This window comes from Aquarana catesbeiana, linkage group LG02 (genome assembly GCF_042186555.1).
Source record: "Aquarana catesbeiana isolate 2022-GZ linkage group LG02, ASM4218655v1, whole genome shotgun sequence".
NCBI lineage: Eukaryota > Metazoa > Chordata > Amphibia > Anura > Ranidae > Aquarana > Aquarana catesbeiana.
Genome location: NC_133325.1, coordinates 754158581 through 754175806, shown reverse-complemented (window position 1 = coordinate 754175806; position 17226 = coordinate 754158581). Strand labels below are relative to the sequence as shown.

At 44.9% G+C, this 17226-nt stretch overlaps 1 protein-coding gene across 1 annotated transcript; it reads left to right on the top strand.

Moving 5' to 3' along the window:
• Positions 1 to 204: 204 nt before the first annotated feature.
• On the top strand, positions 205 to 15342 carry ATP5PO (ATP synthase peripheral stalk subunit OSCP). The gene is made up of 7 exons (XM_073617168.1): positions 205 to 352; positions 5589 to 5639; positions 7265 to 7375; positions 9544 to 9673; positions 14147 to 14259; positions 14424 to 14510; positions 15172 to 15342. The coding sequence occupies exons 1-7, from the start codon at positions 323 to 325 to the stop codon at positions 15283 to 15285; spliced, it is 636 nt and encodes a 211-aa protein (XP_073473269.1). The 5' UTR covers positions 205 to 322; the 3' UTR covers positions 15286 to 15342.
• The last annotated feature ends 1884 nt before the right edge of the window (positions 15343 to 17226 follow it).

Sequence of the window (17226 nt, the reverse complement as noted above, 5' to 3'; positions counted from 1 at the left end):
AGACCTGTGCCTCATATGCACATCCTTACATGGCCCATAATCATCTACATGACATGTATATATGAGGCAATCACATTACAACGTGTTTCCTATACACACAGTACACTGACTCTACATTAGAGCGATTACAATCACTTCCAGAGCCGCCTACAGAGGGCGCACATGCGCGGTGAGCAGCTCAGCGCTCCGCACTATATTCCCCGGCAGGCATTGCGGCCCTGAGCACGTCTTTTGCGTTCTTCTTACGTCGCCGGACGTACGACGTGACCTGAGCGGTGGGAGGAGGCGGCGGTGTGACCTACAGCAGCGACCGGAGGAGAAGATGGCAGCGGCTGGCAGGATCTCCTTGAAGGTAAGAGAGAGAGCGGCAGGAGGAGAAGGGGGGCCGGGCGGTGAGCGGGTGGAGGGTGTCTGTGACATGTGCCCTGGATGGAGGGAGGGGGAGCTCTCTGTATAGACTGACAGTGAAGGAAGATTACAGAGGTCGGGGAGACCCTGAGCTGGGAGAGGGGAAGGACAGCACGTGGATGTGTTACCAATAGCAACCAGAGTTTTATGTAATATAACCAGATTGGTTGCTATTGGCAACGACCTAAAATTTTTGCTTTCCTTTCACCCAACCCTGAGCTGAGTCTGACATGGAGGCCGCCATTACTGACCTCCTCCTCCTCCTCCTCCTCTGGCTGTCATACTGATCCGCCGGCTTCCATGCTTATTAATCTGCAGTCCGAATGTGGACTTTCCTTGCTGCTTGTTCGGGGTCACCCTGAGGGTCGTCCTGAGGTCATCGTATCGTTATCCATGGAGGGAGAGTCCTGTATGTTCACCGGCCCATCTGCTTCTATTTAGGCTTAAAATGATTGTAAACCTTCGTGTTTTTTTTAATAACAAACATATCATACTTGCCTCCACTGTGCAGCTTGTTTTGCACAGAGTGGCCCCCGATCCTCGTCTTCTGGGGTCCCCTGCCAGCTCTCGTGCCCCCCCCCCCCCCCCGCATCGGTAAACCCCCCTAGGAGAAGCGCTCTCCCGGGGGGGAGGGTTATATTGAGTCCAGCGTTTGGCGTCCATAGACACAGAATGCTGGACTCGGCCCCGCCCCTCTGGCGCCTGCATCATTGGGTTTGATTGACAGAAGCGGGAGCCAAAGGCTGTGCTGCTATCAATCCAATCAAGAGCCGAGACCCTCCCCCCCGGACAGAGAGGCAAAGCGCATCTCCGCCAAAGGGAACAAAGGGCTCAGGTAAATAAACGGGGAGGCTGGTAAGTGTCAGAAGTTTCTTCACCTTAATGCGTTAAGGTGAAAAAACACGAGGGTTTACAGCCCCTTTAAAGCGGGGTTCCACTCAAATTTTTAACTTAATCTTACCCCCTTCAGATAATTGCATAGATGTCCAAATGCCGCACGAAAAAAATTTTCATTGCTGTAATTACCTTTTATATTGTACTTTATTGTGGCACTTCCTGTCTCTCCTCCCATGGGAGTGGGCGTAATTATTGCCTTTCCTCGGCGCCGCACTGTCTCCTGGGAGCTTAGTGTCAGGCTTCCCAAGATTCAGTGCGGAAACAATGATCATGCGTGTGAACAAGCTGTGAATAAACAGCATTCACCGCATCCCGGAAATCAATGCTTGTGGGCTTCACATGCCCACAAGCAAGATGGAAACAGCCAGCACATATTATTATTTTTTTTTTTTTTACATTTTTTTTTTCAAGTTCTTCTTCAGTACGAAAACAGAGGCGGAAATATTACACCCAAACTGTGAGTACTATTTTGGGGTTAGCAAAGTGTCTCAATGACCTAAAAAAAAAAAAAAAAAAAAAAAAAAAAAAAAAAATTGGTTGCCGAACTCCCGCTTTCACACCCCCCTCCTCCCTGCAAGCCGGAATACTCCAAGTCCCACTCCAGGGGTGGAGGCTGAGAGTAGAGAATGTATGGGAAGAAGTCACACCAGGGGTGATAGAGTCCGTCACGATGGATTAATTGACAGCATAACTTAGGATAAAAGGCTGACGTTTTTACCCCCCCCCCCTCCCCCCCGGAATGGTGTGATCGGGGGATATTTGGACTCTACAGGAATCACCAACAGTAGATTGTTGAGATGCCGGTGTCTGGTCCTATGTAATGTCTTAAAGGAGAAGTCCTGCCTGGGCTCGTTTGGCTGGGCTTCTCTGGGTCACAGGCGTGAAGTTCGTTTTGCACTCCTGTGACCCATTTTCAGCAGAGAGTGGTTTGAAGTCCGCTCTCTGCTGACGTCACAGGAATCAGTCCAGGCACCGCGTCATCCTGACAAAGTCTGGATCTGCCAGGTGCCTGGACTGACACCCGTCTCTGCCTTTCAGTGAGCCGCTGAGAGCCTGAGACGGCCCCTCCCTGCCCCTCCACAGCTCCGCACTCCCATGAGCGTTGAGGAGCAGAGAAGAGAGATGCTGATTGACGGTCAGCAGCTCTCTGCTCAGGGAGCTGTGAGAACCGAGCCATCGGTGATGTTCGTTCGCTCAGTTCTCAGTGCAGAAGCGCCGGGGGACAGATGCAGCATGGGACCCATGCTGCATCCACCTAGGTAAGTATTATGGGGGGGGACCCCAAATCCATATTTCTTCTTGTGTAAATAGGGGTTTATTTACTAAAATTGGAGAGTGCAAAATCAGGTGCACTTCTGCACAGAAACCAATCAGCTTTATTGCCAAAGCTTAAAGTGATGGTAAAGTCTTGCCTTGTTTGTTATTTTTAGAGGAAAAAAAAAATGTTATACTTGCCTGCTCTGTGCATTGGATTTCCACAGAGCAGCCCAGATCCTCCTCTTCCCGGGTCCCTCTTCGGTGATCCTGGCCCCTCCCTCCTGTTCACTGCCACCACACCAAGCAGCTTCCAATGGGGGGGCACCTAAGTTGAGTCACATCTCCCTGTGTTCATTCAGACACAGAGCCCCAGTTTGGCCTCCCCCTCCTGATTGGCTAACTGACTTTGATTGACAGCAGCGAGAGCCAATGGCGCCGCAGCTGTGTCTCAGCTAATCAGGGGGTGAGTCCCAGATGACCAAGGAACTTGTGGACATCGCTGGACAGAGATGGGGCTCAGGTAAGTATTAGGCGGGCTGGTGTGGCTCCTGCACACAGAATCATTTTTTTTCTAATGACCTCTTGGCGCCAACACCTCCTGGCCCTTTAAAAGATTTATGACGCAGGGAGGCAGGGCGTGGCTTAAGATCACGTAACCGCTGTCACGTGGTCTGAAAACTGCGATGGGGTGCTTTCGGTTAGGCGATGGTAACTGCTGGGAGCGCGCACTGGTGTATTGGCAGCAATTTGCACAAACATGCGGCCCCTCAGTGCTAAGGACCAGGCGCCGAGAGGCCGCATTTGCGTATGGCCAGAGCCAAGGGGTTAAGATAAAAAAAAAATCCTTCAGTGTGCAGCAGCCCCCCCTAAGCCCCATCTCTATCCAGCGATGTTGCTCGAGAGTCTTGGCTGTCCAGGACTCTCCCTCCTGTTTGGCTGAGACACGGCAGTGGGTGCCATTGGCTCCCGCTGCTATCAATCAGTCAGTGAGGAGAGGGGGGGTGGGGCAGAGGCACAGTTCTGTGTCTGAATGGATACAAAGAGCAGCCGGTCGGCTCGGGTGCCCCCATAGCAAGCTGCTTGCAGTGAGGGCACTCAGCAGGGGGAAACGGCCAGGAGCGCCGGGGAGAGACCCGATAAGAGGAGGATCGGGGCTGCTCTGTGCAAATCCATGACAACAGAGCAGTTAAGTATGTTTGTTATTTTATATATAAAAAAAAAAGGCTTTACTATCACTTTAATTGAGCAAGCTGAGATTAGTAGCTGATTGGCTACCATACACAGGGGTACCAGATTCTGATTGCAGCCGTTTTTAGTAAATCTCCCCCATAGTCTGAATGTCTGCAGATCATATCTTTCTAAAGCCCAGATGAAGGGGGAGTTTTGCCTGAAACTCTGTTTTATATTATGCTGATGTGAGGTCAATGAATCCATCATGGACTCTACTACATTGGTGTGCCACTTTAAATGCAGTCCTAAAGGGTTAGTTCACCTTTACATTTTTTCTGCAAAGATGAGCCAACACTGGACCGCCATCCCAAGTCTCTAAACCTGCAATCTGAAAAACAATTTACTAGTGATCACTTTTTACAGACTGCTGCCCACATGAGAGAATCCTTGTGGCCTCTATCCAGGGTGTGTGATTTGGAGGACCCTGGGCTGAGGAAGCGGCCTAACCAGAGCCAGTGAGCTCCATAGACCAGATGTGACTTCGATCATTCAGGATTGCCATGGTGCCTCTCATCCTCACTTTTAAAATGATGGCTACACTCATGCAGAGGGCCATCTTTGTTTCATGTTCAGGTGTTCCATGTATCTGCATGCAGGCAGTCCCATTCATATCTGTTGGGATGCAGCGGCTACATGGAGGTGAGTATGGATGGGTGTTTTTTTTCAAAAGCCCATACTTCTGTTTTAAAAGAAGTATTTTTTTTTTTTTTTTTTTTTGCCCATTCGTACTTTCCTAGGTGGATGCTGCATCGGTCCCCCGGTGCCTCTGCACTGAGAACTGAGCCACCAAACATCGCCGATGGCTCGGTTCCCACAGCCCCCCGAGTGGAGGGCTGTAGACTGTCAGTACTAAACCCACAACCATAAAATTAGTCTGTATATGCAGTAAAGCATGCTTGTTATACACACTGTGGAACCTAAGAGGTTAATCCCCTGCATTGTGTCAAAAGGCTGTTTGATCCTGTCTGCTGTGATCCTCCCCTTCTTCCACAGCCCCCAATTTATCTGCTGATAGTACAGAGCCTTGGGGGCACTCTGCACATGCTCAGTTTGGTGCGTGTTTGTTTTTTTTTTTTGGGGTTCTTGGGAGAGTGCGTGTGATCAGCACTGTCCTGAGGGTCAGGGGTCATGCAGCCTCATAGGACAATCAGGGGAGAATGAAAAGTCCTCTTACGAGGTTTAACCAGACACTGATAGAAGTCACAAGACTGCTATATACTGCTGATGAGAAAAGGTATTTTACAGTTTATTTTTACTAAAATAATTGAATTTCCATGTTCTGTGTACTGTGGGAGACCAGATATAGTGAATGCAGGGTCCTGGGTTTAGTAACACTTTAAGTTGACAGTTAAAGTGCAACTTCACCCCCTTGTAGGATTTTATTTAGAATTCCCTCTTACTTTATTTTCTGGGTTATTCACGCACCCAGCATTGTTTTGTAGTAGATCTCCCAATCTACTTCTGCACACCAGGTCCCTTCCCTGCCATCTTTACTAAAATTATCAGGAGGTGGCTTTCTCCCCGATTCTTTAAGCAATTTAACTGGAAGTGGGTGAAGGTGATGACCTTCCGCTTGGTTAGTGGGCTGCTCACAGATTACACCCCCATAGATGGGCAGGTCTGTTGCAAACTGGTTCTGTAGGCATGATGGACTTTCTTTTTTAAATCTTTTTAGCAGTTTTTGAGAAAAATATAACTTAGTTTTGCTGTGGATCCTGGCTTATAATGATGAAGTCCTTAATTTTTCTTTAGAATTTTTTTTTTCAACTGTATTAACTATTGGAATTATTTTCTAGGTGCGCGCCTTCAGCACTAGTGTGACCAGACCAGTTGCCAGGCTGGTTAGGGTAAGTGTAACTTAAAGTGATTAAGTCTCATTTATTATTTTTATAGGGGGGGAAAAAAAAAAACAAAAAACATGTTATACTTTATACTTACCTGCTCTGTTGTAGTGAATTTGCACAGAGCAGCCCTCTCTCTCGATCGAGCCAATGGTGCCACTGCTGTGTCTCAGTCAATCAGGAGGGTCTCGGATGGCTGACACTCGTGGACATCGCTGGATAGAGATGAGGCTCAGGTATTAGGGGGGCTGCTGCACACAGAAGGCTTTTTATCTTAATGCGTAGAAGGCATTGGGATAAAAAAAACCTTCTGCCTTTACAACCACTTTAATATGTGCTTTTTTGTTTTATATAAAACTAGAAGCAAATTTTCGCCAGACTGCTCTCCAACACATTTATTGTTTGTTATGTACCTGTGTAGACAACCAATTTAAGACCATTTTGGGTGTGATGTCCGCAGCCCCAGCAGACTTGAAGCTGTCACTGAAGTATTCCCCTTCACTCCTCCCCTGGCAGATAAATAAAAGGTTTATAAAAAGGGGAGGGGCGGAAGAGGTGGGCCAGCACAGACAGTAATTGGACACTCCCAGCAGAAGGGAGAGGTGGGTTGTGCTAGGATATTCACTCTTCCAGAAGTAGTCTAAAGCCTTGTCCGATTGTTGGCAGACAAGATCCTGGCACACTCCCCTTTGACAAGTCTGACGCTCTGTTGGCCAACAATCTGATCGTGTGTACGAGGCTTTAGGATTGGTTCACACTAGCCGGCTCCAAAGTCGTGTGATTTTCAACTTTGGAGTCAGACTTTGTGGGCGCCAGGCACTGGACGTCCGCCGGCACCCACCAGTTGTCGGGCAGAGACTCAGAATGAAGCGCTGCCTATGTAAACAAGGCAGATCTCAGTTCTGACAGGGAGGAATGGATGGATTTTGTGTCCCTGCAAAGAAGGGAATAAAATCCATCTCTTCCACTTGTAAAAGCGGCACACACGATACAAAAACACTGGTTACGCACACAGTTAACCATTTGATCACCCTAGCCCCTTCACAGCCAGTGTCATTAATACAGTGACAGTGCATGTTTTTAACACTGGTTCCTGCAAAGTGTCAGTTATTGTCTGATTGTCCATCGCAATATTGCAGTCCCCCTATAGGTCCCTGATCGCCGCCATTACTAGTATAAAAATTCTAGTATATATGCCATGGTTTGTAGACGTTATAACTTTTGCACAAACCAATCGATATACACTTATTGGGATTTTTGTTTTGTTTATATCGCAAAAAATTAAATAAGCAGGGGTGATCAAACACCACCAAAAGAAAGCTCTGTTCGTGGGGAGAAAGGACATACATTTCATTTATGTGCAGCATTGCAGGACCACGTAATTGTCAGTTAAAGTAAAGCAGTGCCGTATTGAAAAAATTGCCTGGTCATGAAGGGGGGTAAATCTTCCAGAGGGGAAGTGGTGTAACTTCATTGCTTGGAGCCACAGACCTCAATACAAGTATGCAGATCTGGAGTTCAGATTTCTATTGCCTTGTGCTTATTTTGGGTCTGTGGCTGAGAAATTGCAGAATGCATAAAGTGCCATTATGATTTTATTTGAAATGTTTCAACTGTTTTTTATTTTTTAGCCCCCAATCCAGGTGTATGGCCTGGAAGGTCGCTATGCCACCGCTCTCTACTCTGCTGCTTCCAAGGAGAAGAAGCTGGATCAGGTGGAGAAGGACCTGACCCGAGTATTGGTAAGCAGAAGGTGGCAGAAGGGAACTAGATAATATTATCAGAATAATTGAAAAAAATTAAACACTAAGCAGAAAAACCTAGAAATACACAAGATACAGACCTAACCCATTCACGTACAAATTCAGAAAGGGTACCTAGGAAACCACCATAAGATTAGGCCTAGAATATTCAACATGGGTACCACATAAACCCATCTTGGGCCAAAAGTATAGCCAAACGGACTTTAAGTACTTGCCGACCAGCCGCTGCAGTTTTACTGTGGCAGAATGGCACGGCTGGGCAAAGCGATGTTATGTTGCTCCGCCCTGTGGCTACCAGGGGCGCGCGCCCGCCCGCTGCACGCCTCCCGAGCCGATGCCCGGTGGTCGCGATCGCCGCTGACACACGTAGAACCGGGATCTGTTTCCAGTTTCCAGTTCTCTGAGGGGAGAAGTGACAGATCGTCTGTTCATACAGAGTATGAACAGCGATCTATCTCTCTTCCTACACAGCCCCCCCCCCTTCAGTTAGAAACACATACAGGGAACACAACCCCTTGATCACCCCCTAGTGTTAACCCCTCTACTGCCAGTGACATTTTTACAGTAATCGGTGCATTTTTATAGCACTGATCACTGTATTAATGCCAATGGTCCCAAATATATGTCAAAATTGTCCGATGTGTCCGCCATAATGTCGCAATCATGATAAAAATTGTAGACCGACGCCATTACTAGTATAAATAAATAAAAATGCCATAAATCTATCCCCTATTTTGTAGACACTATAACTGCGCTTTGGTCAGGAAGGGGGTGAAATCTTCCAGGGCTGAAGCAGTTAAAGAGGCCTAGATAATTTGTTACTCAATAGCCTGTCATGAAACCCAGCACAATGTGGAGGGGTATATGGAATAGACTTTATAAAAACTGCAGGTTTTTTTTTTCTTTACAAAAGCTGTTTAACTATTTCAGATCACATGACCAGTAGTTACACTGATGGCTCCAGGCCATACTTGTAGGATCATAGCTCTCTAATGGAATCATGTTCAGTCTTTAAGTAGAGTTGCATGTCCACATCCCCCAAAAAAACCCAATGGTGTCACTTGATGTCTTTTGACAAATATTGCTGCTATTCCCTTAGGCATAATTTTTTCATTTTGGGATAGAGTAAGGGAGGGTTACATACAACCCCTGTCAGTTGTGTGGGGTTTTTCTTTTAACTGCCATCTGATCTATTTGGGAGATTTCCCTTCACTTCCTGTCACATAGATAAAAGCAGGAAGTGGGGAGAAATCCCTTCAAAGTGAGGGAACCCCGGGGTGTCGCCAAAACTAGTCATCTTCTCACTGGAAGATTTTTCCCTCCTGATACTGTTCTGGTGTTAACCCAAAACTTATGATTTTTACTTTCACCCATTCTATTTGTCTTGTTTACCTTTATCGTAGAACGTGAATCTTCCTAACTGGGACATAGACGGCAATAAGACCCGACAGGTGTTCTAATCCCTCTTCACTCCAACAATAAAAAATATATTTTGCTTGTAGTTCTACTTTAAGGATATTTAGATGAAAGTGAGTGGAAATGTGTCTATTTTCTTTTTTTTTGTCTTCCCTTTTTTTTTTTTCTTTTTTTTTTTTTTATCCTGGATTGAGTAGGGGGAAATTTAGAATGTCGGGGTAGATTGCCCATTGCTTCCTATCATAGTGACACTTGTAGAAAAAGAAGATGAGGGCAAGTCTGCTCAGTGGGGACACAGACAGCAATGTAAACTTGGAAATGTTTTTTTAAAGATAAGTTCACCTTTAAAAAAAAAATGCACATCTTTTTGCAGGTAATAATGTGCTTTTTATTACTTATTTGCAATCGATGACATGTTACATGTTCCAAAAGGTGAACTTTATACTTTTTAAAGGTTATCCCTCGCTTTGTTCTGGTGACATGACAGCAAGTAAAGAAAAATCGCCAGTAAAGAAAAAATAAAATCTTTTGCAATTTTGTCTTCTGAACACAATTTCCTATCCTTGTCTCCACCCACTCTGTGATCTGTGCTGTCATAGGAATAATGCATGGTATGACCTTACACCGATCAAATGATTGGCTTAAGGGTCCACTGTTAACAGTGTACTGAAATCTGTAAGTTACAATTTGTCAGCGCAGCAATTTTCATACAATGTTATTTTATTTTGCAGACACTTGTTAAAGAACCAAAACTGTCAGTCATCATTACTAACCCCCATGTGAAGCGCTCACTGAAACAGAAGACTATTGCCAATCTCGTAACAAAGGAAAAGTTTACCCCCGTCACCGCCAACTTTTTCAGTAAGTGTTGATGTTCATCTCCTGCCATGGGGTTCAGGCTGACCTCTCCATTCTTCTTTGCTCACGTTTGGTCTTTGTGGGTCTGTGTGTCGCATGAGCTTTGCCTTTGTGACCAGGATTCCATAGTAGTGATGTAGTAAAGGAGGGGATGGTACTCGGTGGTAATGATAATGTATGGTCTCTGGGTTCTGTTCTCATTTAATCTTTGTGTACAAAGTTTGTGTGTCTTCCCAGCATTTGCATTGGGTTTTGCTGTTGGTCCCTGCACTTTAATATTAGAGAATCCTTACTTCCCTGTGTTTACACAGAGGCAAGAGCACCCTGCTATAGTTCTTTAACCGCTTCCCGCAAAACGACTTATCTGTATGTCGTTTTGAGGAAGTGGTTGTCCTGGGGCGATAGCTGCAGGCTTCACCCTGGTACCGTGTGTGTATTTTATTTTATTTATTTTTTCTTAGAGCTGGCGGTCGGCTTTCTGGTGGTAACCGATGCGACTTATCACAAGAAGCTGGAGAGAATGTGTCCCAAACCCCCCCTTCTCCTCCTTCCACCGGGAGTCCCGAGCTACCTTAAAAAAAAAAAAAAATCCCTAGTATTCAAAAATGCAGATTTTAGCGTTTTTGAATACTTTTTTAAAGTGGTTGTAAACCCTCCCTTCTGACTTTTTACCTATAGGTGAGCCTAGAATAAGGCTTACCTATAGGTAGTGGAAATATCTCCTAAATGTACGACGATTAGGAGATATTTCACTTATAGTGCGCCGAGTGACGTCACGCGGCTCTGGCCAGTCACAGTCCGCGGCCCCGGGAAGGAAGGGGTGAAGATGGATGTAGCCTGCACAGGGTACCAAGATGGATTCCTTTGCAGGTAAATGTCACATAATGGGCTAGTTTGCGATTTGCAGGGAGCAAAAGAGGAAGTAAAACCCATCAAGGTTTACTTCCTCTTTAAGTGCAAAGGAAGGATTTGTGGTCTTTTTAGACCCCAGATCCCTTCATAAACAGTACCTGTCACTGTCTATTACTGTCACAAGGGATGTTTACATTCCTTGTGACGGCAATAAAAGTGATCAGATTTTTTTTTTTTTTTTTATAAAGGGACAGTGTAAAGCAAACAAAATAAATAAGAGGGGGGGGGGAATAATATTTTAAAGCGTACGCACACCAAAGAAAAGACATGCATAAGTCGCTCCCACAAATGTAAACTGAGATCAAATCGCACATGTGCGTTATCGTCGGAGCATGAGCAAAAATTCTAGCAAAAGATCTCCTCTGTAACTCTAAACTGGTAACCGTTAAACTTTTTTAAAGCACCACCTATGGAGGTTTTTAAGTACCGCACTTTGTCGCCATTCCACGAGTGTGCACAATTTTAAACTGTAACATGTTTGATATCTATTTGGCTTAACGTAATCCTTCACAACATGCTAAAAATTCGAAAGCCGCGGAACCCCGTTAAAATCTATAGAACACTAACCTGAAAAACCAAAAGTGCTCATTTTAAAAGCTTATATGCAAGTTATTGTCATAAAGTGTTTGGGGACCTGGGTCCTGCCCCAGGGAACATGTATCAATGCAAAAAAAAGTTTTAGAAAGGGCCATTTTTTTCAGGAGCAGTGATTTTAATAATGCTTAAAGTGAAACAATAAAAATGAAATATTCCTTTAAATATTGTGCCTGGGGGGTGTCCTTAGTATGTCTGTAAAGTGGCGCATTTTTCCCGTGCTTAGAACAATACCACAGCAAAATTACATTTCTTTCACGGTCAAAAAAACTTCAGTTTATTGAAGAAAAAAACAAGTATGGTACAAAACAGAAAAGCATATGGTAGTTGTTACAACGCGTAATATAGTAAAGAAGTTACATAGACTTATGCTGGCCATACACTATACGAAAAATCGACCAAACACATTTTCGAAAAACGAACGTGACCACAAACGATCGTGCCATCATATAATGACCGATAAATTGTTCAGTGGACATAAATAATTTTTTGTTAGGTTTTTTGTTAGGTTTTTTTTTTTTTATTTTTTTTTTTCATATACCTAGTGCAGACAGCTCGGACGGGAAACACATTAACCTTGCAATTTATCGTACGTTCGGCAGAAATTTTCCAAACTTGCCGTTCGTTTATTTTTCCCACAAAAACGTCACAAATGATTATCGATTTGTGCCCATTAACTTGCCGAAAAACGAACAAAGTGTCTATATGAACGATTTTTTATATTTTTTTTTGTATAATGTATGGTCAGGATGTATGATTGCAGTTTAACTGCTCGCTGACTGGCGGCCGTCAATTGACGGCCAGGCGGCGCAGCTCTCGTGGCGGGCGGGCATCATATGACTTCCTCGCTTTCCCAGCCCACCAGGGGGCGCACGCCGCCAACGGCGATCGCGCGCGTCCGCCTTGTCACTGGGCACCCGGTGCGCATGCCCGGTGGCTGCGATGTCCGCCAGGCACCCGCGATTACCGGTAACACAGCAGGACCGTGGATCTGTATGTGTAAACACACAGATCCACGGTCCTGTCAGAGGAGAGGAGACCGATGGTGTGCTCCCAGTACAGAGGAACACCGATCGGTCTCCTCCCCTACTGAGTCCCCAACCCTACAGTTAGAATCACTCCCTAGCAAACAGTTAACCCCTCGATCACCACCTAGTGTTAACCCCTTCCCTGCCTGTCACATTTATACAGTAATCAATGCATTTTTATAGCACGGATCGCTGTATAAATGTGAATGGTCCCAAATATGTGTCAAAAGTGTCCGATATGTCTGCCGCAATATCGCAGTCACGATAAAAATCGCAGATTGCCGCCATTACTAGTAAAAAATCAAAAATGTTATAAATCCCCTATTTTGTAGATTCTATAACTTTTGCCCAAAAATGGCCTCCCCCCCCCCCCAGTCCATTACCAGGCCCTTTGGGTCTGGTATTAATATTAAAGGGAACCCCGCACCAAAATAAAAACAAAAAAAGGGGGCGGCCCCCCAAAATCCATACCAGGCCCTTCAGGTCTGAGGTCTGGTCTGGATATTAAGAGGAACCTTTGCCAAATTTTGAAAAAAAAAATGGCTTTGGGTTCCCCCCCAAAATCCATACCAGGCCCTTCAGGTCTAGTATGGATTTTAAGGGGAAACCTGCACAAAAAAAAAGCGTAGGGGTCCCCCCAAAATTCATACAAGACCCTTATCTAAGCACGCACCCCCCCCCTCCTGAACCATACCGGGCCACATGCTCTCAACATGGTGGGGGGGTGCTTTGGAGTCCCCCCAAACACCTTGTCCCCATGTTGATGGGGACAAGGGCCTTGTCCCCACAACCCTTGCCCGGTGGTTGTGGGGATCGGCGGGCTTACCGAAATCTTTGTACCCCTACACATTCACCAAAAAGTGTCAAAATGGAAAAAATGACAATTAGGGACAAGTCCTTTATTAAAAAAAAAAAAAAAAAAAAAAAATGTCCCACGATGTTTATTCATCTTCGATCACAGTGTCCGACGACCCAAGGGAAGAAAAAAAAAAAAACGGAAAAAACCCCTGCCTCCATGGGAGGCTCCCGCTGACTGAAGCCTCTTCGCAATGACAGCTGTTATATAGCTGAGGGTGAGGCCACCTGGTGATGTAAACGGGTGACCCTGCCCCCTCTGACATCACCGGGTGGCCCCACCCTCAGCTATATAACAGCTGTCATCGCAAAGAGGCTTCGGGTGGTGGGAGCCTCCCATGGCGGAGTTGTTGCGTTTTATTCTCGGTTCATCGGGCGGTGTGATGGACGATGGATTTATATTGCGGAACATTTTTGTTTTAATAAAGGATTTGTCCAAAACTGTCTACTGTAATTTTTTACTATTTTTGACACTTTTTTTTATTTTTGGTGAATGTGTAGGGGTACAATGTACCCGATACTCATTCACTTGGGGGGGGGGGTCCCCGATAACCCCCGCCCACACCCCTACAACCACCGGGCAAGGGTTGTGGGGACGAGGTGGTCGATCCTCAAGAGGCGGGTGAAAAAAAAAAAAAACACAAATCCTCACAAACTCCAAGCATTGATTATGCAAGAATGGGCTGCCGTCAGTCAGGATGTTGATTGACAGCATGCCAGGGGGAATTGCTGAGGCCTTGAAAAAGAAGGGTCAACACTTCAAATATTGACTCTTTGCATAAACTGAATGTAATTGTCAATAAAAGCCTCTGTCACTTATGAAATGCTTGTAATTATACTTCAGAATACCATAGTAACATCTGACAAAAAATACTGAAGCAGCAGACTTTGTGAAAAATATTTGTGTCATTCTCAAAACCTTTGGCCACGACTGTACAACTTGCTTACAATGTGTGTATAATGCCTTCAGTTACTCCTTTTTAAAGAGAGGGTGTGTGTGTGGGGGGGGAGGGGTCTTCTCATCTTTTCTACAATAGTAATGACTGTAGTTCTGTGTCTCCTCATGAACTTTGTCTGCTGTTTGTAGATTTGCTTGCTGAGAACGGTCGTCTTAATAAAACTTCCGATGTGATCAACGCCTTTGGCAAGATCATGAGTGCACATCGAGGAGAGGTGCTGTGCTCAGTCACTACTTCTTCAGTAAGTAACAGGGCCTACAATCTTCTTTAAATCTGTCACTTTATAAAAGTAAGTACATTTTTGAATTTAAAAGCAGAAAGCCATCCTGGAGCACTTTATAGCTATTTAATATATTTAAACCAGTGCCAAGTTTATTAACCCATAGCATATTTTCCTCTTCTCAGCCTCTGGATGAAGCAAGTTTGACAGAATTGAAGACTGCATTGAATAGCTTCCTTGCCAAAGGAGAATCTTTAAAATTGGAGACCAAGGTAGGTCTTGCTTTATGGATCTGTGCTTTGTTAGGATTACTGCTTCCTGAGCTGCATGTTATGATGATTTAGCTGTCACATATGACTATGTATGGACAAAGAGGCAGGAGGTCAGCCCACCAATCTGAAAATCACTGGGCCTTTCTTTTTATCTAACAACTTTGATCCAAGCAAAAGCTTTTCAACACAAAATTTTAGGTCTACCTATTTTGACTGTTGGCGTGGTGTTTTTATTCATTTTTATTTTATTTATTTTGTTATGTTTTGGGTGAATCAAAATCTGCTGTTCAATTCTTCTGATTTGATGCTTATCATAGTTCCGAATCGTGTTGTCTTTTCCTGCTGTGGTAAAGATCATTGGGAGCCATGCTCTACCTTCCCCTGACCCACAATTGTCATTGTGACCAAACTAAAGCAACGAAATCGGTGCACGCTGGGAGGAAAACCTTTTTTTTTTTTTTTTTTTTTTTTTTGCTGGTTTGGTCAATCCTAATAGAATGACCAGAAACTCCAATGTATGGCTATGTAGGCTAACATGTTTATCAAGCCACATAAATGACTGTGGTCAGTAATAGTTTACAGAGCCATAGAAGCTTCATTGAACATGTCTATGTGGACTGTTCTGACATCTGTCTTTTTTTTTTTTTTTTTTTTTCTCCAGACGGACCCCACTATCCTGGGAGGAATGCTTGTCAGCATTGGGGACAAATACATCGACATGTCTACCAGAACCAAGATCCAGAAACTGACCAAGATCATGAGAGATACTGTCTGAGCGATCCACTTCTCTAAATATATTGATTGCCAGTAGCTGAATAAATCCTTTTACTGAGTGCTGTGTATATGCCTCTTTTACATGGTTTTTACTTGCTGGTGTCAGTGTTGTCCTCTACTGGGAATCTGGTTTGTTTATTTTTTAATATACTATTTAATGTTCACATAGGCCATTTACTACACAGTTGGGCTTGCCAAATGATAGAATTTTAAAGGTGTACAAACAAGTGGCAATCACCTCAACCTATAACTGGCCTTTGCAGCAAGGAGCACCTGGAAGGGCAATACACATCAAAAACAAATTCCCAGCTCACTTGCCAGCCTGCAACAAAACCGAATTGACCCTGTCTAACAGTTCACATTAAAAACAAAGAGTTTAGCCACATACATTTGCAAATCTATGTATAAGCTGCAGTTACACTGAACTGTTGGGGTCAATTCGGTTTTGTTGCAGGATGGCTGGTAAGTGAGCCAGGAATTGTGTTTTATGTTAAAGGTGTAGATTTATTTAGAGGTAAAAAATTAACATTAACAACCAAAATTATCACTGCCACTCTGAGTTTTTATTATTACTCACGATTTATATAGCGCCAGTTTACGCAGCGCTTTACAATGTAGAGGGGGGACAGCACAATTGCAGTACAGTTCAATACAGGAGGGCCCTGCTCGTAGAGCTTACATTCTAAAGGGAGGGGTGGTGGTACAAAAGGTAATAGATGCGGGGAATGATTTGATGGGGTTGTTAGGTGGGTGTGGGATAGGCTTCCCTGAATAAATGAGTTTTCAGGAATCTCCTAAAGGTGGACAGGTTAGGGTCTGATCGGATATACCGGGGCAGGGAATTCTAGAGGATGGGAGAGGCTCTGGAGAAGTCCTGAAGACGAGCATGAGAGGAGGTAACAAGGGAGCTAGAGAGCAGGAGGTCCTGGGAGGAGTGGAGGGGATGATTTGGGCGATATCTGCAGATGAGGTTGGTGATGTAGATGGGGGCGATGTTGTGGATGGCCTTGTATGTTGTGGTTAGCATTTTGAACTTTATAAGGTGGGGTAGGGGAAGCCAGTGAAGGGATTGGCAGAGAGGAGCAGCAGTCATGGATCGGTTAGTGAGGTGTATTAGTCTAGTTAGTGAGGTGTATTAGTCTAGCAGCAGCATTCATAATAGACTGAAGGGGGGATAGCCTGCATAAGGGTAGGCCATTAAGGAGAGAGTTGCAGTCAAGGCGGGAAATAATCAAAGAGTGAATAAGTTACTTTGTGGTGTCATTAGTCAGGAAGGGTCGAATTCTGGAGATGTTGCGGAGGTTAAGGCAGCAGGATTTAGCCAGTGATTGGATGTGGGGGCTGAAGGAGAGGTCAGAGTCAAGGATTACACCCAGCACCCTGGCATGTGTGGAGGTACCAATGGTTGTGCTGTTGATCTTATCAGTAAAGTCATTGTGGGGGACCGGGAAGGAGGGAATATTACAAGCTCAGTTTTAGAAAGATTGAGTTTGAGAAAGTGGTGTGACATCCATACCGAGATGTCATTCAGTAAGTTTGAGATCTGTGAGGAGTTTGAGGGGGTGAGTTGAGGAGTGGAGAGATTAGATCTGGGTGTCATTGGCATAGAGGTGGTATTGGAAGCCATAGGAGGTTATCAACTGGCCCAGGGAAGAGGTATAGAGCGAGAATAGGAGGGGCCTAAGGACAGAGCCTTGGGGTACCCCAACAGAGAGAGGAGGAGTAGAGGAGATGGAGTTGTAAGTGACACTGAAAGTGCGCTGACATAGGTAGGAGGAGAACCAGGATAAAGCAGAATCGCAGAGGCCAAGGAAGTGTAGTTTGCTGAGGAGGAGCAGGTGGTCAACTGTGTTGAAGGCAGCAGAGGTCGAAGAGTATGAGTATGGAGTAATGGCCATTGGTTTTGGCCGTTAGTAGGTTCATTGGTGAGTTTTAGTAGGGC